The sequence below is a fragment of the Microchirus variegatus genome (genome assembly GCF_963457635.1).
Source record: "Microchirus variegatus genome assembly, chromosome: 5".
In the NCBI taxonomy this organism is placed as follows: Eukaryota; Metazoa; Chordata; class Actinopteri; order Pleuronectiformes; family Soleidae; genus Microchirus; species Microchirus variegatus.
In genome coordinates, this window is record NC_139806.1 from 4,844,166 (window position 1) to 4,868,605 (window position 24,440).

The 24,440-nt window shown below is 38.3% G+C and overlaps 5 protein-coding genes and 1 pseudogene across 6 annotated transcripts; 2 read left to right on the forward strand and 4 right to left on the reverse strand.

The window, feature by feature from the left end:
• Nucleotides 1-1,672: 1,672 nt before the first annotated feature.
• ankrd45 (ankyrin repeat domain 45) lies at nucleotides 1,673-5,535 on the forward strand (the record flags this gene model as incomplete). Its single annotated transcript, XM_083888894.1, has 4 exons — nucleotides 1,673-1,940; nucleotides 3,850-4,017; nucleotides 4,107-4,192; nucleotides 5,389-5,535. The coding sequence occupies 4 exons, from the start codon at nucleotides 1,673-1,675 to the stop codon at nucleotides 5,533-5,535; spliced, it is 669 nt and encodes a 222-aa protein (XP_083745020.1).
• Nucleotides 5,536-6,348: 813 nt separating this feature from the next.
• Nucleotides 6,349-14,551, reverse strand: LOC310927492 (annotated as a pseudogene). Its single transcript has 2 exons — nucleotides 13,911-14,551; nucleotides 6,349-6,661 (listed from the first exon to the last, which is right to left on the reverse strand). The product of its transcript is annotated as an uncharacterized misc_RNA (transcript).
• LOC310926946 (histone H2B-like) lies at nucleotides 9,816-10,190 on the reverse strand (the record flags this gene model as incomplete). The annotated part of the gene is made up of 1 exon (XM_083889162.1): nucleotides 9,816-10,190. The coding sequence occupies one exon, from the start codon at nucleotides 10,188-10,190 to the stop codon at nucleotides 9,816-9,818; it is 375 nt and encodes a 124-aa protein (XP_083745288.1).
• Nucleotides 11,013-11,423, reverse strand: LOC310926656 (histone H3.2; the record flags this gene model as incomplete). Its single annotated transcript, XM_083888840.1, has 1 exon — nucleotides 11,013-11,423. One exon carries the CDS (start codon nucleotides 11,421-11,423, stop codon nucleotides 11,013-11,015), a length of 411 nt encoding a protein of 136 aa, XP_083744966.1.
• On the forward strand, nucleotides 11,806-12,192 carry LOC310927158 (histone H2A; the record flags this gene model as incomplete). Its single annotated transcript, XM_083889442.1, has 1 exon — nucleotides 11,806-12,192. One exon carries the CDS (start codon nucleotides 11,806-11,808, stop codon nucleotides 12,190-12,192), a length of 387 nt encoding a protein of 128 aa, XP_083745568.1.
• Nucleotides 14,552-17,182: 2,631 nt separating the features above from the next.
• LOC310927504 (histone H2B-like) lies at nucleotides 17,183-17,557 on the reverse strand (the record flags this gene model as incomplete). Its single annotated transcript, XM_083889805.1, has 1 exon — nucleotides 17,183-17,557. The coding sequence occupies one exon, from the start codon at nucleotides 17,555-17,557 to the stop codon at nucleotides 17,183-17,185; it is 375 nt and encodes a 124-aa protein (XP_083745931.1).
• Nucleotides 17,558-24,440: the final 6,883 nt, after the last annotated feature.

The following is a 24,440-nucleotide window of genomic DNA, read 5'->3' on the forward strand; positions in this document are numbered from 1 at the left end:
GAACGTCTTGTCGATCTGGGCCAGAAGCAGCATGCGCGCCGTGGCTGAGTCCAAAAGGTGATTAAACAATCTCTGCTTTCCATTCGTCCATAATGCGCACAATGCAACAAGTCCAGTGTTGAAGCTTATTTCCTTTGAGTCCAAGGGCAGGTTTTTTACTTATGTAGCAGCCGATTGTCAAACAGATAAAAGTATCAAATCAAACTTCAAATTATACTAATCAAAGGGCCACTGTTGCACCATGGGTTGTGGTGTACGCGGATGGGAAAAACATAATGTCCAAACAGATGTCCAGTTTCAACAAAAAGCGTGGTTTATTTAACCAAACAGCGAGCAAACAAAGAACAAAGAAAATTCCTGTGCCTCTCCCGCTCCGGTAAAAAACCATTTGCCCACCCAGGTGCATGCTGGTCCCTTACCGACAGCCTACCTATATAACTTCAGGTGCCCCCCTACCGTGCCCAAATGAAACAAAACACAAATAATAAACAAGAAACACCTAAAGTAAACAAATAATAAACTAGAATACTAATAGAAATCTAATCATAATGAAATCAAGCAAATTGACTGAGAATAACCAAAAACTAAATACTCACTAAACAAAATAATAAACTAAACAGCACTAAGTACTACAACTAAATAAATAGCTCCAACAGAATATTTTTAATGAATTTTTGAAAATGATGAAAGTCTGTGCACTTAGGCAGTGACTTAACTTTTTATTCAAAAAAGACCCCAAAAGTATCTTGGAATGTCTTGAAATTGTACACAGTCATAGTCAAGCATGCCCTGAACAAGAATCCGTTATAATATTTTTTCTGTTTTTCGGAGTAATTTTTTTTCCTGTTTTTCGGAGTAATTTTTTTTAGAACAACATGGACATCTTGTTAAGTTTAATCAAGTTTTACTTTGATCTGGGTTTAAGACACTGGGAGATAGTCCTGTCTTTAAGTCACATAGATGGTTTTATCTTTAGGCACCTGAGGACTTTGCGGTTGTTCAGAAGGAAAAGCCCATTCAGATCTGCTAGACATAGCAATCTTTCTCCAGGATCAGTTGGACAGATATGGCTCCATGGATACAAGATGATGCATTTGAAAGGCATTCAGGCTCAAGAGACGATCAGGAGACTGCTGAAAATATTGGATGCACACGGTGTGCAGCTGAGGCGCCGGAATAGCCTTCGCTGGCGTGTGTACCATAGCAAGAGTTCTCGATAATTCAGAAAAACGGGGAAAAATTTGCACGAAAAACAGAAAAAAAATTTACTCTGAAAAACAGAAAAAAAAAATTACTCTGAAAAACAGAAAAAGAAATTAGTCAGAAAAACAGAAAAAAAAGTATTCAAAAAATCAAACCGAAAATTAATTAAGTTTTTTTCAAGTGAATGCAATAAGCTTCCGTACAAATTACTTTTATTTATTTATTTTTTTTAATATAATTACTTTTTAAAAAGAAAAAAAAATAATAACAATAATAATTGAATTAGAAAACCATGCTGGATTAGATTATTAACATAATGGACGAACAGAATCACATCCTCTGTGTCTTTGATACTAAAGACAATTTTATATACGAGCCGCTTCTAAAGCTTTGATGTTTTTCATTCTAACCAGTGACAACATGGAGGAAACCTCCGCAAACGCACGAGACAGCGCGCGACGCCGTCACCATGACGACGCCAAACTCCGACAGCGAACACAAAATGACGTCGGTGCAGGAAAACGTCTTCAGTCGCGTGTTGACCGCAGACCTGTGGGGTTTGACCAGGTGTTTGGAGACCGAGTCCAAGAGCAAAGTGCCGCGGGAGGGCGACGTCTTTGGCAGGAAGGACGAACTCGGCAGAAACGCCCTGTTAACCGCCTCCATGTTGGGAAGAAGCGCCATCGTCCGAGAGCTTGTGAGACACGGAGCTCAGGTGAACGAGAAGACCGTCAGAGGTGAGAGGGGTCCACCCACACAGGGCCGCACCAAGCCTCCATGGGGCCCTAAGCTAAAATTGTGGGGCCTTTTATGAGCGCCAATAATGAAGTAAAGTATATATATATATATATTGTACATGATGATGCTTCTGGGGGAAAATGTGCAGAATTGTAGCTGTTGTTACTTTACAAATTGAGCAAACATAAACAGGGTATCCGCGGGGTCTTAAAAAGTCTTAAATCAAATTAAATAAAAATTGTTTGAATTTGAGGCCTTAAAATGTCTTAAATTCTCCTAAAATCTAATGGTCTTAAAAATCTATCAACGTTACTTTTATTTAAAACATGCATAAACTTCAGTCTCGCTTTGAAATGTTTCTATTTTTGAGGATGCGATAACAACAATAACTACAACACGGAACTAAAGTAGGTCACCTGTGTTCCCGGGGAGGATTTATCGAGCACCACTAGCTAGTGTGCTGTGCACGAGCAGCGGAGAAAACTTAATGAAAGCCCACAGCTAAGCCAAAGTTGCAAGTTCAACGATTTGTGCCTCCAATTTTCCTTCATTTCTTTTGAATTTTGTTGCCAGTATTGATTTGAAATTGGACTTATTGTATTCATTACGGTCTTAAATTTAACTTGTTGAACCTGCAGAGACCCTGATAAATGAACCACAAAATCAAAATACAACACATTGCAAATTAAATATCGATCTATTTAAAAAAATATATTTTAAAATTATTTTATTTGTTTGACGATACATTGCCACATGGTTGGAGTCGTGGTTAGACACGGGCTCGAGCATTTCTTCTCTTTCCTTTAGGGATTAGATAAACTGGTCATGGGGGCGGGCCTTAGGAAGCTGCCTGCTGATTGGCTACTGAGTTATGGATCGACAGCTCAATGGACCGGAAGTTATAAAATACTTAAATTATAAATAAATAATACTTAAAAAAAACACAAAATCAAACTGTAACACATCGTCATACTTGTCTGAAAATGATGTCAAATGTGCAAAAGACTGTTCATGCACCCACATCACCACTATGATGCACAACTTAGCTGCTGAAAGTCATTTACAGCTCCTCATGTCAATGTATTTTTCTGCCCAAGAATTACTTCATTGAATTAATGACAATAATATTTGACATTTTACTTTACCTGAAAAATGTGTTAAAGGTCACATAGAGTGGTCCTGTTGCACATATGTTAGTTATGGAGGTCTACTTACATACATTAACTTGTTTTTATGGCCAAAAACCTCCTAGTTGCTGTAAAATAGCCGATAGAAATCCTCTTTTCTGCTGCGAGATTTCAGAGTGAACTTTCACCCCCAGAAGACAGAGTCTTGTGATTGGCCAGTACTATCCAGCACATCCGTTCTCAGAAGCGCAGCGCCCCCCTCTGGAACGGTGGATGCACTGCTCCTCATTATCAAAACATTGTTTTAACAGTGTTTAAAAATAGCTTCTTCACGACTCCCCGCCGCAGTCCCTTTGACGACCTTTGACCCAGAGTCAGAAGACACTGTCGATCGTGAAACACCTCCACAACGGACGTTATTCTTCTTCTGCGGTTCAATGTACGTAACCGGATGTGCCCGGACTACCGCCCGGAGCAGGACGATCGGTTGTTCAGGAGAACCGCTGCTTACGTAACTATTACGGGATTTTCAGAGATCTCGTTGAGCCCCGAGATTACAATAAAACACAACGCAATGGCTGAACTGTTTGTTTTCCAACCGTCAGGCTTCATAAACAAGATAATGACGCAGCTACACACTAAAAAAACAGCGATAATAGGAACTTCCGGACTAGTTCCGCTTTAATGTTTTCCGTGCGGCCAGGATGTGTGTGCTGTTGTGGCCTCTGTGATCTCAGGTGAAATCATTCATCCCATATTGTGGATTCTCTTCGTCACGCAGGTTACTCATCGCTGCACCTCGCTACCTGTTGGGGACACTTGGAGACGGTGAAGACGCTGCTCGAACTGAAGGCTGACATCGAGGCCAAGACCTTCAGAGGAGAGAGACCACTGGACCTGGCCAGGAGATACTCCAGGACCGACTGCATTGGCCGTCTGGTCCTGGCAGGTGAGGAAGGCACAGAGGGACGGACGGAGGGAGGGAGGCGACATTACACAGATGTGTTAACACGTTTGTGTACATTGATGTTTGTACAGATGCTAAACAGGACTTTGAGTCGTACGTCGCCTTTGTGAAGGACACCATTTCCGATTCAGAGAAGAAACTCTCAAAGGAGGACAAGGTATGTGTCTCTTTAAATGCTAACGTTGCCATAAAGGTTTAGTTAGTTTCAACTGAACAACAACAACAACTGACTGGAAGCTAAGGAGTTAGCTGAAGTTGGGATTCTCCACGCTTACAGTCAGTTTTCACGAGCCCAGAATGTCTTTTATATGTGAATCAAGAGCCGCGTCAGCTCTACAGAGGACGCCATTTTGGACCATGTGTTTACTTTAGCCTACAATAGACAAAGTTTTTTTTTTTTTTTTTACAAATTTCCAGAGATAAATTTGATCCTCAGACACTGGATCTAAAATCCAGTTTGTTTGTTTTTTTCTAAAATGGGCAAAAAGTCAACATCAGTCACTTCCTTCAAACAAAATAAAAGCCCTGCACTGCTCTTATGAATGTTTTTGGAGTAAACGATCTGAAAAAAAAAATACATTTTAAAAAAAACTGGTCAAATTGATTCCAACTCTGTAAAATAATGTGGATTAAATAAAACTCAGCAGCATCATAATGATTTTAAGTGTATTCTTCATTTGACCAAAGAAAAGTAAATTTAGTATGTCGTCAGTTACAGTTCCCCAAAAAAGTCATTCTAAAAAAGTCGTCTAAAATCAGACTTTTTATTTGCCAAAAAAAACTTTGGTCCGAAATTTGCCAAAAACATCATGTCGTACAAAATTGGACAAAAATTTCACACTACAAAATTTAATCTTTAAAAAAACAAAAAAAACTATAAATTTTGTTCCAAGATTTGACAAAAACGTTATACTATGTTGTCCAAAATATGACAAAAACATCACACTGAAGTATGTTGTCCAAAGTTTTACAAATACGTCATACTATACTAATATACTATGTCGTCCATAATTTGACACATTTAAAAAAAAAAAATTTTGATCCAAAATTTGACAAAAACATTATACTGTGTTGTCCAAAATTTGACAAAACATCATACTATACTATGTCGTCCAAAATATGACAAAAATAGTGGGGGAAAAAAGGATGAAACATCCCTTTAGATGTTTGATGCTAATTATAGGCTACCTAGATCCTCTAGCACACTTGGATATCCCGCTTCCGCTTTACACCTTTTAATCCTCTACAATGCCATTTAAAATGACTTTCAGTTATTGTTCAATGACGCCGTGGATTGGACAAATTCAAAAACCACACTGAATTGTCTGTTATGTTATGATCTGTGTATGTTAGAGCACCTGTATGCGAGTGTGCAGCATCAAATCAGAGTGGATTCAGTGCATCAAGAGCCCGACGGTGTCAGACTTTACGGCCCAAAGGGAAGACATGGAGGAAACTCTACAGCCGATCCTCAACAAGCTGTCGGCACCTTCACCATGAGCTGGTGAGTACCTGCTACGATTATAATTATTATATAATATAATAATAATTATTGTATTATTAATTATCATAATAATCAAATGTTGTTTGTCTTTGCAGCGTCGAAGCTTCTCCGCTTGCTAATCCAGGTGTGAAGCTTTGAATCGGAGGGGTGTGGTCAAGGATTGTCCACAAGGAGTGGACGTGCTGTGTTGTAAATACAGGGTTTTAATGAGCCCTTTTTCTGTGTTTATTGTGTATATGGAAGCAGAATAAAGCTCCTCAATTATGGAAGAAGTTGTAAGACGTGTATTTAAATATAAACAATTTATATTTGACAGTTGACATTTTTGACCACCTCATTTGACATACCTAGACATTTTTTGACATATGCTGGGATAAAAAAAAGTGACATTTATAGGCATTGTCTAGTTTCTTTGTTCCATAGAATAAAGAAACAAAAAAACAAGACATTATTTGAGAACATCCTCCTTTCTAGGTTTGAGAAACACTGATCAATATTTTCTGACATTTTAATGAACCAAAGAATTACTTGATCAATCGAGAAAATAATAGACGTATTAATGTATTAAGAAAATAATCGTAGCCCAAGTATCATGTATGTTTTCTAAAATGTCTCCAGTCTGTTTCAAACAAAGACAACACAGTCTCCTCCTCATTCAACCCCCAGTGAGATATTCAACCAATCACAGGAGGGGGATCACACAGTAGTATTTGCATGGAGCCTTTATAAGTAGAGTCTCCTCCGCCGCCTGTAGTCACTCATTCATTTATGTGTATTAATGAACTCTCATAATGCCTGAAGCCGCAAAGTCAGCGCCCAAGAAGGGCTCCAAGAAAGCCGTGACAAAGACCGCCGCAAAGGGCGGAAAGAAGAGGAGAAAGAGCAGGAAGGAGAGCTACGCCATCTACGTGTACAAGGTGTTGAAGCAGGTCCACCCCGACACTGGCATCTCGTCCAAAGCCATGGGCATCATGAACTCGTTCGTCAACGACATCTTTGAGCGCATCGCCGGTGAGGCGTCTCGTCTGGCTCACTACAACAAGCGCTCCACCATCACCTCCAGGGAGATCCAGACCGCCGTGCGCCTCCTGCTGCCCGGTGAGCTGGCCAAGCACGCCGTGTCCGAGGGAACCAAGGCCGTCACCAAGTACACCAGCTCCAAGTAAACACGGGACTCCACAACAACAACAACAACAACAACACAACGGCTCTTTTAAGAGCCACACACTTGATCTAAGAGAGTGACTATATTCTGATTTATTTTAACGTTCCCCTCCGTGCACAATACACCGCCTTAATTTGAATATAATTAATAAAAACAGGACATTATGAATCAACACAGAATTTAATAACAAACTGTTCTTGCTGTGTAGAAGTTCTATTTGGAACTGTGCTCATTGCAATTGCCGTAACTCTGCTTTCAAAAGTCATACTAGACTGTCTCCCAAACTTTGGCTAAAACGTCATATGCTACTTTCGTCCAAATTTGACGATTAAAAAATAAATAAATTAGCGAAAAATTTTACAAAATACTGTCGTCCAAAATATTTTGAAAAAAATCGTTGGGTCCAAAATTTGACAAAAACAACATACTATACTCTGTCCAGAATCTTTTGAAAAAAGTGTTTTTGGTCCAAATTTTTACAAATACCACATATTATACTATGTTCTCCAAAATTTGACAAGAAACGACATGCAATACTATGTGGTCCAAAATCTGACAATTTTATTGAAAAACATTTTTGGTCCAGAACATGACAAAAACGTCATACTATACTATGTAGTATGTTATACTATACTATATTGTCCAAAATGTGACATTTATTGAAAAAAAGAAATTTGGTCCAAAATTTTACAAAAACGACATACTATACTCTGTCCAGAATCTTTTGAAAAAAGTGTTTTTGGTCCAAATTTTTACAAATACCACATATTATACTATGTTCTCCAAAATTTGACAAGAAACGACATGCAATACTATGTGGTCCAAAATCTGACCATTTTTTTGAAAAAAAAAAATTTTGGTCCAAAACTTGACAACAACGTCATACTATACTATGTAGTACGTTATACTATACTATGTCGTCCAAAATGTGACCATTCTTTGAAAAAAAGAATTTGGTCCAAAATTTCACAAAAAAGACATACTATATACTATGTCGTCCAAAATCTGACCATTTATTTGAAACACATTTTTTTGGTCCAAAACTTGACAAAAACGTCATACTATACTATGTAGTTCGTCATACTATACTATGTCGTCCAAAATGTGACCATTCTTTGAAAAAAAGAATTTGGTCCAAAATTTCACAAAAAAGACATACTATATACTATGTCGTCCAAAATCTGACCATTTATTTGAAACACATTTTTTTGGTCCAAAACTTGACAAAAACGTCATACTATACTATGTAGTTCGTCATACTATACTATGTCGTCCAAAATGTGACCATTCTTTGAAAAAAAGAATTTGGTCCAAAATTTAACAAAAACGACATACTATATACTATGTCGTCCAAAATCTGACCATTTTTTTGAAAGACGTTTTTTTGGTCCAGAACATGACAAAAACGTCATACTATACTATGTAGTATGTTATACTATACTATGTCGTCCAAAATGTGACAATTTTTTGAAAAAAAAGCACGTTTTTTGGTCCAGAACATGACAAAAACGTCATACTATACTATGTAGTATGTTATACTATACTATGTCGTCCAAAATGTGACAATTTTTTGAAAAAAAAGCACGTTTTTTGGTCCAGAACATGACAAAAACGTCATACTATACTATGTAGTATGTTATACTATACTATATTGTCCAAAATGTGACATTTTTTTGAAAAAAAAGAAATTTGGTCCAAAATTTGACAAAAACGACATACTATACTATGTCGTCCAAAATCTGACCACTTTTTTTTGGTCCAAAACTTGACAACAACGTCATACTATACTATGTAGTACGTTATACTATACTACGTCGTCCAAAATGTGACCATTTTTTGAAAAAAACAATTTGGTCCAAAATTTGACAAAAACGACATACTATATACTATGTCGTCCAAAATCTGACCATTTTTTTGAAACACATTTTTTTGGTCCAAAACTTGACAAAAACGTCATACTATACTATGTAGTTCGTTATACTATACTATGAAGTATGTTATACTATACTATATTGTCCAAAATGTGACATTTTTTTGAAAAAAGAAATTTGGTCCAAAATTTGACAAAAACGATATATACTATACTATGTCGTCCAAAATCTGACCATTTATTTGAAACACATTTTTTTGGTCCAAAACTTGACAAAAACGTCATACTATACTATGTAGTTCGTCATACTATACTATGTCGTCCAAAATGTGACCATTCTTTGAAAAAATGAATTTGGTCCAAAATTTTACAAAAACGACATACTATACTATGTCGTCCAAAATCTGACCATTTTTTTGGTCCCAAACTTGACAAAAACGTCATACTTTACTATGTAGTTCGTCGTACTATACTATGTCGTCCAAAATGTGACCATTCTTTGAAAAAATGAATTTGGTCCAAAATTTTACAAAAACGACATACTATACTATGTCGTCCAAAATCTGACCATTTTTTTGGTCCAAAACTTAACAAAAACGTAATACTATACTATGTAGTACATTGTACTATACTATGTCATCCAAAATCTGACCATTTTTCGAAAAAAAGAAGTCTGGTCCAAAATCTGACAAAAACGACATACTATACTACTGTCCAGGGTGTACCCCGCCTATCGCCCAATGTCTGCTGAGATAGGCACAGCACCCCCCGCGACCCTCTGGGGGAGGATGAAGCGGTAGATAATGGATGGATGGACATACTATACTATAATATGTCGTCCAAAATCTGACCATTTTTTTGGTCCAAAACTTGACAAAAACGTCATTCTATACTATGCAGTAAGTCATACTATACTGTCGTTCAAAATGTTTTCCTTCTCGATTTGCTTTTTGGACGACATAATCACATTTGATCTGGAATCAGTTCTTGTAAAAAGTGAATTAAAGCTGTTGTCATGACCAGACCCAGTTAAAACTTCTACACAGTAACAGTTTAGTAAATACTGTGTCAATTCCCAATGTCATGTTATTTTCTCTTTTTAACAAAAATTATATGCCAATTAAGGCTGTGTGCATGGAAGAGAAAGTAAAAATATATCAGAATATATTCGCTCTCTTAGATCAAGTGTGTGGCTCTTAAAAGGGCCGTTGTGTAGTTATTGTTGTCGTGGAGTCCCGTGTTTACTTGGAGCTGGTGTACTTGGTGACGGCCTTGGTTCCCTCGGACACGGCGTGCTTGGCCAGCTCACCGGGCAGCAGGAGGCGCACGGCGGTCTGGATCTCCCTGGAGGTGATGGTGGAGCGCTTGTTGTAGTGAGCCAGACGAGACGCCTCACCGGCGATGCGCTCAAAGATGTCGTTGACGAACGAGTTCATGATGCCCATGGCTTTGGACGAGATGCCAGTGTCGGGGTGGACCTGCTTCAACACCTTGTACACGTAGATGGCGTAGCTCTCCTTCCTGCTCTTTCTCCTCTTCTTTCCGCCCTTGGCGGCGGTCTTAGTCACGGCTTTCTTGGAGCCCTTCTTGGGCGCTGGCTTTGCGGCTTCAGGCATCCTGAGAGTTCACTACTGACCACAGTGATGAACGAATGAATTAGCTGCAGCAGGAGGAGACTGTTGTTATAAAGGCTCCATGCAAACACCGCTGTGTGATCCCCCTCCTGTGATTGGCTGAATTTCTCATTGTGGTTGAATGAGGAGGAGACTGTTGTCTTTGTCAGACTGGAGACATTTTAGAAAACACACATGATACTTTTTTTTATAGAAACAAATCACAATTATTATTATTATTATTATTATTATTATTATTATCGTATTATATAATGTTATTTCTTCAGACAAACATGTAACAATTTTGTGCCTCAGTATCTTCTGAAAATTATTACCATGAAGATTGTATGCGTTTTACTTTGATCTGTATCGTCTTAAATGTTTTGTTTTTATGCGTTTCATTTATACTGATTTTTTTTTTTTCATTTGACGTCATTCTGTACCTCGGTTGTTATGAGAGTTGTTATTGTTCGATAATGATACTCTCATTAATCGATTTCAATAGTTAACACTGCAGAATGAAAATAAACTATTTTAAGGCAGAAAATGGGATATAATCATAACAATTTATTGCAGTTTAACAGTATAATCTCCCAACACTAAATTGGTTTTGAAATGATCAGTTAAAACGAGTGCATAACAATGACGTGTTAAAACATGTATTAAATGCTGGCCCGTGATTTCATGCGATATTTTTACCACATATTTATCTATTATTAAACTTAATTGATTTAATTAACTTGGAATCAGCAGAGGTTTGTTTTCTATAGTTCAGAGTGAGGTGGTTCTTAAAAGAACCTTTTGTTTAGATTGTTGTTGTTTACTTTAAGCTCTCTCTCCACGGATGCGTCGGGCCAGCTGGATGTCCTTGGGCATTATGGTGACCCTCTTGGCGTGGATGGCGCACAGGTTGGTGTCCTCGAACAGGCCGACCAGGTAAGCCTCGCTGGACTCCTGCAGAGCCATGACAGCGGAGCTCTGGAAGCGCAGGTCGGTCTTGAAGTCCTGAGCGATCTCTCTGACCAGGCGCTGGAAGGGCAGCTTGCGGATCAGCAGCTCCGTGGATTTCTGGTAGCGACGGATCTCTCTCAGAGCCACGGTACCGGGCCTGTAACGGTGAGGCTTCTTCACGCCGCCGGTGGCAGGCGCGCTTTTACGCGCAGCCTTGGTGGCCAACTGCTTCCTGGGAGCTTTACCTCCGGTAGATTTACGAGCGGTTTGCTTGGTTCTTGCCATGTTTTTACGCTTCTTGTTTCACTAACAGAAGAATAAGTGAAGCAGACACGAGCGACTCTCTGCTCTTAAACTGTGGGAGCAGCTGTGAGACGGTGACGCTGCTTCAGTCCTCCGGCTCCTGATTGGTGGTGAGCGGCTCTTCCTGGAGCGCAGCGCCGCCCAGAGGAGCCTGAAGCCCCGCTGCTTATTGGACAAAAGTCCCTTTGAAAAGCACAGGGTGAACCCCCCCTCTGCTGCTCTGCTCTGGTTGGTTTGGCAGGAGTCTCCCCCTCTTTCTTGGACATATAAAGGAGGCTTTGAGCTGTTTGAGACACAGACAAGCGCAGACTTTGATTTAGTCACAGTTTCTCTGATACTTCCGAAAAATCCCGTTAAAGTCACGATGTCCGGAAGAGGGAAAACCGGCGGAAAGGCCCGCGCTAAGGCAAAGACCCGCTCCTCTCGTGCTGGACTCCAGTTCCCGGTCGGTCGTGTTCACAGACTGCTGCGCAAAGGCAACTACGCTCAGCGTGTGGGAGCCGGCGCCCCCGTCTACCTGGCGGCTGTGCTCGAGTACCTGACCGCTGAGATCCTGGAGCTGGCTGGAAACGCCGCCCGCGACAACAAGAAGACCCGCATCATCCCCCGCCACCTGCAGCTGGCCGTCCGCAACGACGAGGAGCTCAACAAACTCCTGGGCGGAGTGACCATCGCTCAGGGCGGCGTGCTGCCCAACATCCAGGCTGTTCTTCTGCCCAAGAAGACCGAGAAGGCCGCCAAGTCCAAGTAAACAACAACACGTCAACAAACAAAACAAAAGGCTCTTTTAAGAGCCACACACTCACTCTGGGAAGCTCATCCTCATGTGTTCCTCAACCTGCTCGTTAAAAAAAAATAATGTCAATAGATACATATATATATGAGCAGTAAAGCTCACTTGCTTCGATATCTTATTTTACAAAGGCAACCAGATGAAATCCATTGTTTTTGTGAAGCCGAACTGAAACCTGTTGTGAACCTCTGAATAAGGAAGAAAATCTTAATATTTCCAAGCATATCTTCTAACGCAACAAATTATTTCTTCAAAAACAATGCAGGTTTTTAACTACTGAAACCTTTTAAAACATATCAACAACTCATTGAAAACTAACAAACGTCAGTATCAATATCATTCTATTAAAGGTTTTTCATTCATTGTTTTAAAACATTGTGATTTTGTCTGAATCACTGTTGATCTGCAGGTGTAATTATGTTGTATTTATAATGATAAACAACATATTAACAGTCACAGTAAATGATTAATAACTGTATGTTATGCCTTTAACTTGTGTTTCTTTAGTGATGACCATGATCCATTCTACTATAATACTGTAGTTTAGTTCAAATATAAACATGAACATGTGATTCAATCATTATGTGATCCTTCAAATGTCTGATTATGAACACATGAAGGCCGCTCCTTGTTTGTCAAATACAAATACATCAAATAACATAAAAACAAATATTACTTTGTCTCTTTAGTTTAACACAAAGTCGGATTGATCTGAGGTCTGAATAAAGGATGTTATAACATTTAATCGCTGGGCTGGATATGTATTACAGATATCTGTCATCTGATTCTTCCTAATCAAAAAGAACATTTCAGATATCCACGTCATTCTTCCTAGGACAAATGACGTCACTTTTGCCATTTATGTGTATTTTGTATATTCAAAATGACATTCTGGATATCTAGAATAGTTTATCATTTTGGATATCTGAAATTAAAAGTATGTCCAGTAACAATTGGATTGAAGATATCTGAAATGGGAGTTTCTCCTAGTAAGAATTCTATTGCAGATATCCAGAATGTTCGTTCTAGATATCCAGAATGACATTGTGGATATCTGAAATGTTCTTTTTGACTAGGAATCGAATGACAGATATATGTAATACTTATCCAGTCTAGTCATTAAATGTTAAAACGGCCACTTGTACTTTTTAAGGATTTCTAGATATCTTAAATGTAGTTTTGACTAGTACAATCAAAGTTGTAGATATCTTGAAATAACATTTCTACTCATAGGAATGTTATTGCGGATATCTTATATCTTATATATAGTTACCATTCTGACTAGTGAGAATACAATTTTTGACTAGGAGAAATGCTATCATGGCTATCTAAACTGTCATTACAGAGTGTGGTTCGATTAAATGTAAAAACGGCCATAGACGCACGATGTGGACAAAATCAGCGTAAGTGACTACGATGTAATAAATGTGGTGGTGACATCACACATCAACAATATGTCATAAATATTAAAATGCCTCATCATTTGTGCTACATATTTAATGAATATAGAAAGAGACACATGCATTTTATATCATGTTGGTAAATGTTAAAAAATAATGTTTGAAAATATAATTATAATTCTGAGAGAAGATGGTTGAGCTCTTTGAGGACAAGTGTGTGGCTCTTAAAAGAGCCTTTGAACAGGATGGACATGTCTCACAGTGAGGACAGCTCACTTCTTCTTGGCTGCTGTCTTCTTCACTTTGGGTTAAACGACCTTCTTAGCGGGGGATTTCTTGGCTGCTGGAGCCTTCTTCACCACCTTCTTGGCCGCCACCTTCTTGGGGCTCTTGGTCGCCTTCTTGGGACTCTTTGCTACTTTCTTGGGGCTCTTGGCTACTTTCTTGGCCGCTACAGGTTTCTTCGCCTTCTTAGGAGACTTTTTAGCAGCTACTGGCTTCTTAGCTACCGCTGCCTTGGTCTTTTTGGCCGCTGCGGGTTTCTTAGCTGCGGACTTCTTGGGTTTAAGAGCGGCCTTCGCTGCTGGCTTCTTAGCTTCCACCTTCTTGCTCATCTTGAAAGAGCCGGAGGCTCCGGTTCCCTTGGTCTGGACCAGAGTTTCGCTGACCAACAGGCTCTTGATGGCGGTCTTGACGCGGACCTTGTTCTTGTCCACATCGTAGCCTCCGGCAGCCAGAGCCTTCTTGACAGCGGCCGCTGACACGCCGCTCCGCTCGTTGGACGCGGCCACGGCTTGAACGATGAGTTCCTTGACGCTGGGGCCGACCTTCTTCGGCTTGGAAGCCGCCTTCTTCTTGGCTGCTTTAGCCGGAGCGGCGGCGGCGGCGGCGGCTGGAGCTGGAGCTACTTCTGCCATGTTTGGTGGTTTCTAAGTTGAGCTCAGACTGACAACGATCGCAGTGAAAGAGAGCGGATTATTGGAGAGTTCTGAGAGAGGAGGCGGTACTTGAAGGCACCATGAGAACCGTGGAGACTCAGTGCAGCCGCGGCTCCTGTGTGCAGCGTGAACACCGGGACATTTGTGTTTTCTTTTCACTCTCAAAAGAGTCCAGATGAGCGTGTGAGAGGAGCTGGAGGCTCACAGTGAACGGAGTCCATAGAGGACTCGTCTGTCTTCATATTCAAGTCATGAAGAGCTCTGATGTTCTCTGTGTTTTCTCTGTGGAGCGAACAAACCTCAGCTGTTCACCGCGGTGAGCAGCGCTGCTCGGCGGCTTTTCTCACTCGTTTGTCTCCTAAAAGCAGGTGAAAAACAGCACAACTTGACACAAACGTGTTTCTCTGCTGCTGCACTCGTTTGTTCACAGAGTCCGAGTCCAAACAAGCAGCTGCTGATGATCACTGTGTAATAAAGTGCACTTATTGTGCAGCAGCAAACACACACTGATGATGGTGAAGCTCACACACACTTCCGTTCATGCTGAGCTTATTATTGGACACATTTACAAACACACACTTTATTTATGTCACTGTTTCAATACAAGACATTTGTTTACAGCTGTTTACAAAATAAAATCAATTAAAAAAACAATCTCCATTCAGCCTCATTCACACACAGCAAAACAACAACAGTGTATTTGTATTGAAGAGACTGCAAATAATTCAGCATAATAGACGTCATTCAGATGAGGAAAAATGTCTTCATGCGTTCGGTGATTTGTGTCAAATCTCTGCTTTCCTTCTTATTCTATTATAAATACAATATCATGCAACTATTGAAGTAATTGAGGCAATTGTTTAGATAAATATAGTTAACAACGTTCTCCCAATGAACATTTAACAATGCCATGTGGTGCCAGGACCTATTGAAATTCATGGGATTATTATTATTATTATTACTCAAATGTGACCTGAAATAATTGAATGGATAAGTAAACACAAATACTCTTTACATTGTATAGTCCTGACTCTCAGTAGAATCTTTTTCATTCATGTCTTTCAAAGCAACATTGTTGCCGATCCAGGTGTTTATTACTGTAGACGTTAAAAAGAAACATGAACATACACAATGTAGTCATGATGCTGCATTTTCAGAATATATTCTGGTGCATGCCTTTATTTTAATTTAATAATTATTTAATAGCTTCTTTTTTTATATATAGTGTTTTGTTCTCATCACATCCGAGCAACAAAGTATCTATTGCTATACATTACAATATGTTTAATTATGTTAGCCTTACATGTACTCCATACTTTTTTTTAAATTCTGCCAGGAAAAAATAAACGATTAATCTAATGTTTGATCCATGTTGTATATATTTATAGTTTGGTAAAAGGGAGGGTGTTGATTTCAACGTATAGGTCATCAGGTCGTGTAGAATCTCCAGCTCGAGCAACGGTCAACTCTCAAACTAATGGTTCATTAAGATTGTATTCACAGCCGTAATCATAAACACACCGTTAGAGCCGAGTGGGAAAACAAATACTCTCACAAGACTGAAAATGTCTGATGACAGAAAAAATAATAAAATAGCCATAAAGATCAACAATACACGACACTAAACCAAAAACAGACAGTCACAGGCAACACAGCCCACCTTACAACTGTAATAATGTGACAAACCCACAAGCACACACGCACTGTTAGGGCTAAGCTAAATTAGCAGCCCCACGCGACTAGCATTAGCGCTAAACGCGGTTAGCGTTAGCGCCGTTACGCTAACACAGAACGATACAAATATGTTGTGCATCACATTTATTGTCAAAGAAACAGAAGTCAAACCTTGTTCACTTCCAGTCAGACGATAGAGCTGTGGGGTTCCGCAACCTTAGTATGATTTTACCCGGTACAGCGTTTCACTGCCGTCTCATTTTCTCTGGCGTAGTACAGTCACACAAAACTGCCTTCAAAATAAAAGCCCCGAATAACAAAGTCGACACGGACATGCCTCATATTACTCATGTTTGGACTTTTTCAAATTTCAAATTATTTTATTGCATACGATAAGATTATTTTGTCTTTTAGCCACTTGGCATATTTTCATAACAGCGGAAAAGGACAACACAAAATCGTGCAGGCTCTCAGTCTTGACGCTAGTAGCAGAACAACAGTCATAACATCCGACAGCGGGAAAACAAAGAAAACGTCACTTCCGTGATACCGTATATCTAGGATTAAACAGTCAGTCTACAGAAATTAAGGGAGTAAGGGCGCAAAGACACTACGCCATAAACAGCCTATTCTGCCGTTTTTATTTAGATCTGTATATTTAGCCATCCTTTCCTCATGTTGCATTTCTTACCCATTTGCACAGAACAAAAACAATCCCCCCAGGGATCAACAAAAGTATTCAGATACCACACTTTATTTAGGGTCATTTGCAGGTATGTAGATTGGGAAATCACACAATAAAAAAAATGTTACTAATATTTTAGACAAGCTACATAACAATCTCGGAGTATAAAAGATTATATTGACTCTCTTAGATCAAGTGTGTGGCTCTTAAAAGAGCCGTTGTGTTGTTCTTGTTGTCGTGGAGTCCCGTGTTTACTTGGAGCTGGTGTACTTGGTGACGGCCTTGGTTCCCTCGGACACGGCGTGCTTGGCCAGCTCACCGGGCAGCAGGAGGCGCACGGCGGTCTGGATCTCCCTGGAGGTGATGGTGGAGCGCTTGTTGTAGTGAGCCAGACGAGACGCCTCACCGGCGATGCGCTCAAAGATGTCGTTGACGAACGAGTTCATGATGCCCATGGCTTTGGACGAGATGCCAGTGTCGGGGTGGACCTGCTTCAACACCTTGTACACGTAGATGGCGTAGCTCTCCTTCCTGCTCTTTCTCCTCTTCTTTCCGCCCTTAGCGGCGGTCTTTGTCACGGCTTTTTTGGAGCCCTTCTTGGGCGCTGACTTTGCGGCTTCAGGCATTATGAGAGTTCACTAATACACATAAATGAATGTGTGACTACAGGCGGCGGAGGAGACTCTTCTTATTCAGGCTCCATGCAAATACTACTGTGTGATCCCCCTCCTGTGATTGGTTGAATCTCTCACTGCGGTTGAATGAGGAGGAGACTGTTGTCTTTGTTAGAAACAGACTGGAGACATTTAAGAAAACATACATGATACTAGAGCTGTAACTGACGATTATTTTCTTAAAATCTGTTCATTATTGTCTCGGTTAATTGAAGTCCATAAAATGTTTTGTCCAAAATAACAAAAACTATTCAGTTTGAATGATTTATTTGTTCCATGGAGCAAAGCAACCAGATAAAACACTATTCTGATCCAAGCTTAAACCAATTGACCGATTGTCAAAATAGTTGACAATTGATTTAGTTATCGATTAATAATTGAGTAGTTTTTTTTCCCAGCACTACATGATATATTTTATTAATAAACAAATAAGAAAAAATTGAAGACATAAATATTATTTTAAATAAAAAAATTCTGCTTTTGTATCAAGTGGAAACTAAATCATGACGAACAAGAGGAAGAAAGAATGCTTTACAGTCATTTTATCAGGTTTTGTATAAAAGAGACGTTATATATTTCATTAATTATCGTTAAATTGTTTATTCGGACAGAAATCATTGAACATTTTCCTGCCTCAGTATCTTCATGATTATTATTACATACAATCTAAGTCAAGTAGACATTAGTATGTATTTATACAGTTTTGTTAACTTTTCATACAGCAAACCTGTTTAGGAACAGATTTGTTTCTTAAAGTTATTTTTTTTACTTTTTATTTGTTTTTATTCTAATTTTAGCTTTTAAATTGAGCTCTTACTATTCCTTGGTTGTTTTTATTTATTATTATATTGTCTGTGATTATATTGTATTTTAATAACTGTGCAGCACTTGTTTTTGACTTGACTTGGTTGTCATTATCTAACTATTCTTAAAATTACATTATCATTTCATTATCTTTGAAATTACCAAATCACTTCATTAGAAATAAACTTAGCATTAACCTTAAATATAGCTAGTAGTTTCCAATCAATGATAGCATAGTCATAATGCGTCCCCTAAACCTGACCTCTATAAACTAACACCGTCATCATTGATGGAAATTACAAGGATTAGAACATATAGAAAAACACGTGAATGTATATTTAGGACTGTAATCTCTCAGAGACAAAGTGGTTGGCTCTTAAAAGAGCCGTTGTTGTTTTGTTTGAGGCCAAAGTGAAGTGAGTTTAACCGCCGAAGCCGTACAGAGTTCTTCCCCTGCTGAAAAAACCAGCTTAGATTGACCAGCCTAAGCTGGTTTAGAGGGGTTTTGGACACTTTAGCTGGTTAAGCTGGTCACAATGGTCCAGCTTAGGCTGGTCAGGCTGGCAGACCAGCCTGACCAGCCTAAGCTGGGATGGTTTGCTGGACCACTGTGACCAGCTTAACCAGCTAAAGTGTCCAAAACCCCTCTAAACCAGCAAACCATCCCAGCTTAGGCTGGTCTGCCAGCCTGACCAGCCTGAGCTGGGATGTTATAGTAGAATTAAAACTAGACATTGTGAGGACCATTTTCCTGGTGCCCACAAGAACAATGAGTCTTTGTTAGGATTACTATTTGGAAAAGATTCAGTGCATTTATAATTCAAAAAGTTGAACTTTAATAGTCTACCTTTCACTGCACATAACAAAATATTCCAAACTTTTTTTGTTTGTCTTAATGGTTATGGCATATAGCTCACATTATAGAAAACCATTAAATAAAGGATTCAGACCTGAACTGACTTAAGAAGCCACAAATTGATTGAGGGTCTATCATAACAATAAACATGTTCTGAAAATGTGTGCAGCCCACCTATGGGAAAAAAAAAAAAAGGAAATTATATTTAATAAGAATTTATACAAAAAAGGAATGCAGTCAGCTCCATAACTATCCAAATTATCACTATGAGTAGTGCAGAATTGATATGCTGTGGATGGGGGAAAAAATGGTATTTCTTACCTTTAAATATTACTATAAGCTCTGCCAGTTGCCACTCTGTCAGAGTGTTGGTGACAATGCGCGATTGATCTGAAACAAACGCAAAAAGAAATTGTTTGCTCCATAAAATGACAGAAAACCTGATCAGTGTTTGTCAAACCTGGAAATGACGATGCTCTAAAATTTCTTGTTTTTTTCCACAAACCTTAACAATTCAGTTTTAATGATTTATTTGTTATGTGGAGCAAAGAAACAAAGCAAATATCCACATTTAAGAAGCTAAAACAATCAGAAACCTTGTTTTAATAATGAAAAAAGCTTCAAACCGATTCATCGATTATCAAAATAGTTGACGATTAATTTAGCAATAGATTGTTTCAGCTCTATATTAACTATTCAGATATCACCATGCCAAAAGCAATGCATTCAAGCAGCAGAATGTAATCCAATGTGAAGATAACAAGCTTGTTTGTGTGTGAAAGAAACCAATCCTCCCTCTCGCCCTATATATATATATATATATATATATATACATATATATGAAAATATATATATATATGTATATGTATATATAAATGTATGTAATATACACATACATACATACATAATATACAGCCTTCCCAACACTGCTCTTAGTCTGCCATCAACCCCGAAACACACCCCCTTACATATATATACATATATGTATATATGTATATATATATATATATATATGTATATATATATATATGTATATACATATATATATATACATATATATATATATACACATACACATACACATATATATATATATACATGTATACATATATACACATATATACATGTATATATGTGTATATATATATATACACATATATATATATATATACGTATATATATATATATATGTAATATACACATACATACATAATATACAGCCTTCCCAAGACTGCGCTTAGTCTGCCATCAACCCCGAAACACACCCCCTTACATATATATATATATATACGTATATATATATATACGTGTATATATATATACACGTATATATGTATATATATACACATATATATACACATGTGTATATATATATATATATATACACATATATATATATATATATGTAATATACACATACATACATAATATACAGCCTTCCCATAACTGCGCTTAGTCTGCCATCAACGCCGAAACATACCCCTTGTATATATATATATATACATACATATATATATATATATGTAATATACACATACATACATAATATTCAGCCTTCCCAACACTGCACTTAGTCTGCCATCAACGCCGAAACATACCCCCCTTACACCCCCCCCCCCCCCCCGCCATAGGTTTTAGCCATAACTTTTAATCTACTAACCAGCACTGCCTTGTGGCTTCCCTATTACACACACATACACACACACATATATATACATATATATACACATATATATATGTGTATATATACACACACACACATATATATATATATATATACACACATATACATATACATATACATATATATACATGCATATATATATATATATATATCAGGATGTATTATTTATACATATCATGACAATTATGAGCCATGCTTGCCCAGTCCAGCCTGGTCAGTCTAAGAGGCTGGCCATCCAACCAGCTTGCCCGGATGGTAAATCCGGGTTTTGCTGGTCTGTCCAGCTGACAAGCTAGACAGACCAGCTGACTCCAGCCTACCAGCCGGGCTTTGCTGGTCAGGCAGGTTGACACCAGCTTAGCCTGACTGGGTGACCAGCCATACCAGCTGGCCAGCGACTGACACACCAGCCTGGCCAGCTTGTCCAGCTTGGTAAACCAACTAAACCAGCCTAAGACCAGCTATGACCAGCTAAGACCAGCTAAAACCAGCTAAAACCATCAACCATCCTAAGCTGGTCTAAGCTGTTTTTTTCAGCAGGGTCCCTGTCTCTTCAGAGCATAAACCACGTCCATGGCGGTCACAGTCTTCCTCTTGGCGTGCTCGGTGTAGGTGACGGCGTCACGGATCACGTTCTCCAGGAAAACCTTGAGCACACCGCGAGTCTCCTCGTAGATCAGGCCAGAGATTTGCTTCACTTATGGCGGGCTTGGTGATTCCCTGGATGTTATCACGGAGAACTTTGCAGTGACGCTTAGCGCCGCCTTTACCGAGACCTTTTCCGCGCTTTCTTTTTTGCTTTTTAAAGACTTTTATTGAATTTCACACAATAAAACACATGACACACATCTCTACGTCACATGAGTAACCGGAGATGCAAAAACAAACATACATAAACAGTAAAAGACAAGACAGTGTATAAAGTGCAAACAACAATATAAAAAATTGCAAAACAGTGCTAAATACATATAAAGAACCACATTTTAAAGATTTAAATTTTCCCATGGGAGCAGCTGATCACTATCAAGAGATGTTCTCCTCCTGAGTTCTGTTAAAACTTGTTTATATACTGTATTACTGTCTATAATCGTTTGTTTAATGACCATTGCACAGCTTGTTTTCCATAATTTTGAGCCTACAATGCAGATGATTAACTGCATGAGCTCTTTATTTTTCTGGTTTATTTTGTTATCGATAAGTGAATAAATGATTGTTTTGTAGTATGTCTATATTAAAACCATTGCCTTTAAGTTTCCCCCAGACTTCCTGTGCTCGATAACAGTCTATTAAAAGGTGCTGGTGTGTCTCATCATCGCTGCAGTTAAACATCGGACATTGTTTAGTTTTAACAAAGCAGCTCCAAGACACAACAGCTCTGACAGGGAGTCTGTTCAGAGACAGAAGCCATCTCTGGTCTCTGATACTCTCTGATAAATGCTGGTTTTTAAACATTTTCAAAAGCTCTGGTGTTTCTTCACTTTTTAAATGCTTATAGTTAATAAAACCACCATATGTGGAGTCATTTATCTTCTTAAAAATCATTTTAGCCGGAAGGCCGCTCCAGTCTATGTTGAGATGTTTATACTTATCAATAAAGTCACCATATATGAGTCTGTGTTCAGGGCCATTTCTGGCTCTTCCTCTCTTCTTCCTCCAGTGATTGAGTTCACCAACCCACAGAGCATTTCTGCTGATGGAGACGGACACATTTTTAACAAAAGCTACACAAAGCCTTGTGCCCATCTCCACAGCTCCTAGACCTCCGTACTCTTTACTTTTAAAAAGAAATTCTCTTTTCGTGCATTCTCTAGTTGTTACCCAAACTAAATAAAGGGAAAATATTGGCCAGAAAAAGGAGTTTTGATAGGATGAAGGTTTTAATTATGTTAACTCTTGATTTATAATTAGTGTTTTTATTTTCCCATTTCTTTACTTCTTCTTTAATTTCACCCAGTTTTTTCTCCCAGTTCTTTCCACTGCAGTCGTTATTGCAGATGGTCAGGCCTAAAATTTTGATTTCGTCTTTTACTTTGATGTTAATATCAGTCTTTTTATACTCTTCCCTGATCCAAACTCCCTCTGTTTTATTATGGTTTAGTTTGGCTCCAGAGGCGAGTTCGTACAGACTTAAAATATTTGTTAAAACATCCATCTCCAATTGGTTTTTTATAACCACAGTGACGTCATCAGCATATGCCATGGCTTTGACTTTCAGGGAACGACCAACACATGTACCAGATATTAGTCTGTCAGAATTAATGCTTTTGATTAAAGGATTTATCGCTAAAATATATAAAGAGGCGCTCAGAGGACAGCCCTGTTTTACTCCACGTTCTACTATAAAAGAGTCTGTTAAAACCCTGTTAACATTTACGCAAACATTTGATTTTTGATACAGACACTTAACTAAATGTATAAATGCTTCTGGGAAACCATAAGACTTCATGACTGCCCACAGATAGTCTCTAGAGATGTAATCAAATGCCTTCTTTTGGTCCAGCCCGATGATATAAAAATTGTCCTTTTCGTTTTTATAGATTGTCTCTCTCAAGGTGCAGAGATTATCCCACGAGTCGACCTTTAACGGCACAGGTTTGTTCTTTTTCTATGATTTCCTCCAGAACATCGTTTAATCTGTTCAGTATTATTTTAGCTAAAATCTTATAATCAGTGTTCATTAACGTTAAGTGTCTGTAATTCTCTATATCGTTATCTTCTCCTTTTTTATACATTAAATTCATTATTCCCATATAAAAAGATTCCCCCATACAGCCTCTGGTCAAACCTTCATTATACATGGACGTGAGCAGGTCAATGACGTCATCCATGTATAATTGGTAGAATTCAGTGGGCAGACCGTCAGGGCCGGGACTTTTACCCACGTTCAGTTGTTGAATCGCTAGTTTTACTTCGTCATTTTTTATTTTTCCCACGAGTTGTGAAAAGTCCAGAGAACTGTAGGATGGAATCTCTTCTAGTAAAATATCTGTACATTCAGTGTCTATTTCAATTTTCTTATAATCTTCAGCACAGAGTTCTTTGATCACTTGTCTTTTCTCTTTCTCTTCGTAAACTTCATCGCCGTCACGGTTTTTAATTGATTTGATGAATTTACTCTGAGTTTGTTTCTGATTCGCCTTAAGGGTATGGATCAGATTTCCTCTATTATCAATATTGGTTTGTTTATACATGTTATATAATATTTCATGATTTAATTGATCTATTTCTGTTTTTATTTTTGACATGATTTCGTCCTCAGAGTTTGATCTTTTTTTCATTTGTTTGAAATCTATATATCGTTCCATTAATCTGTTATATTTAATGTTTTTTTATTTATTTATTTCTCTACATTTAAATTTGAAAAAATCTTTAATTCTATGTTTTAACAGTTCCCATAATATGATATTAGATTTAGTTAATAATTTTAGTTGTGTTATTTTATGAATTTCTTCTTCTAACTCTACTAATAAATTCTTATCTGTGAGACAATG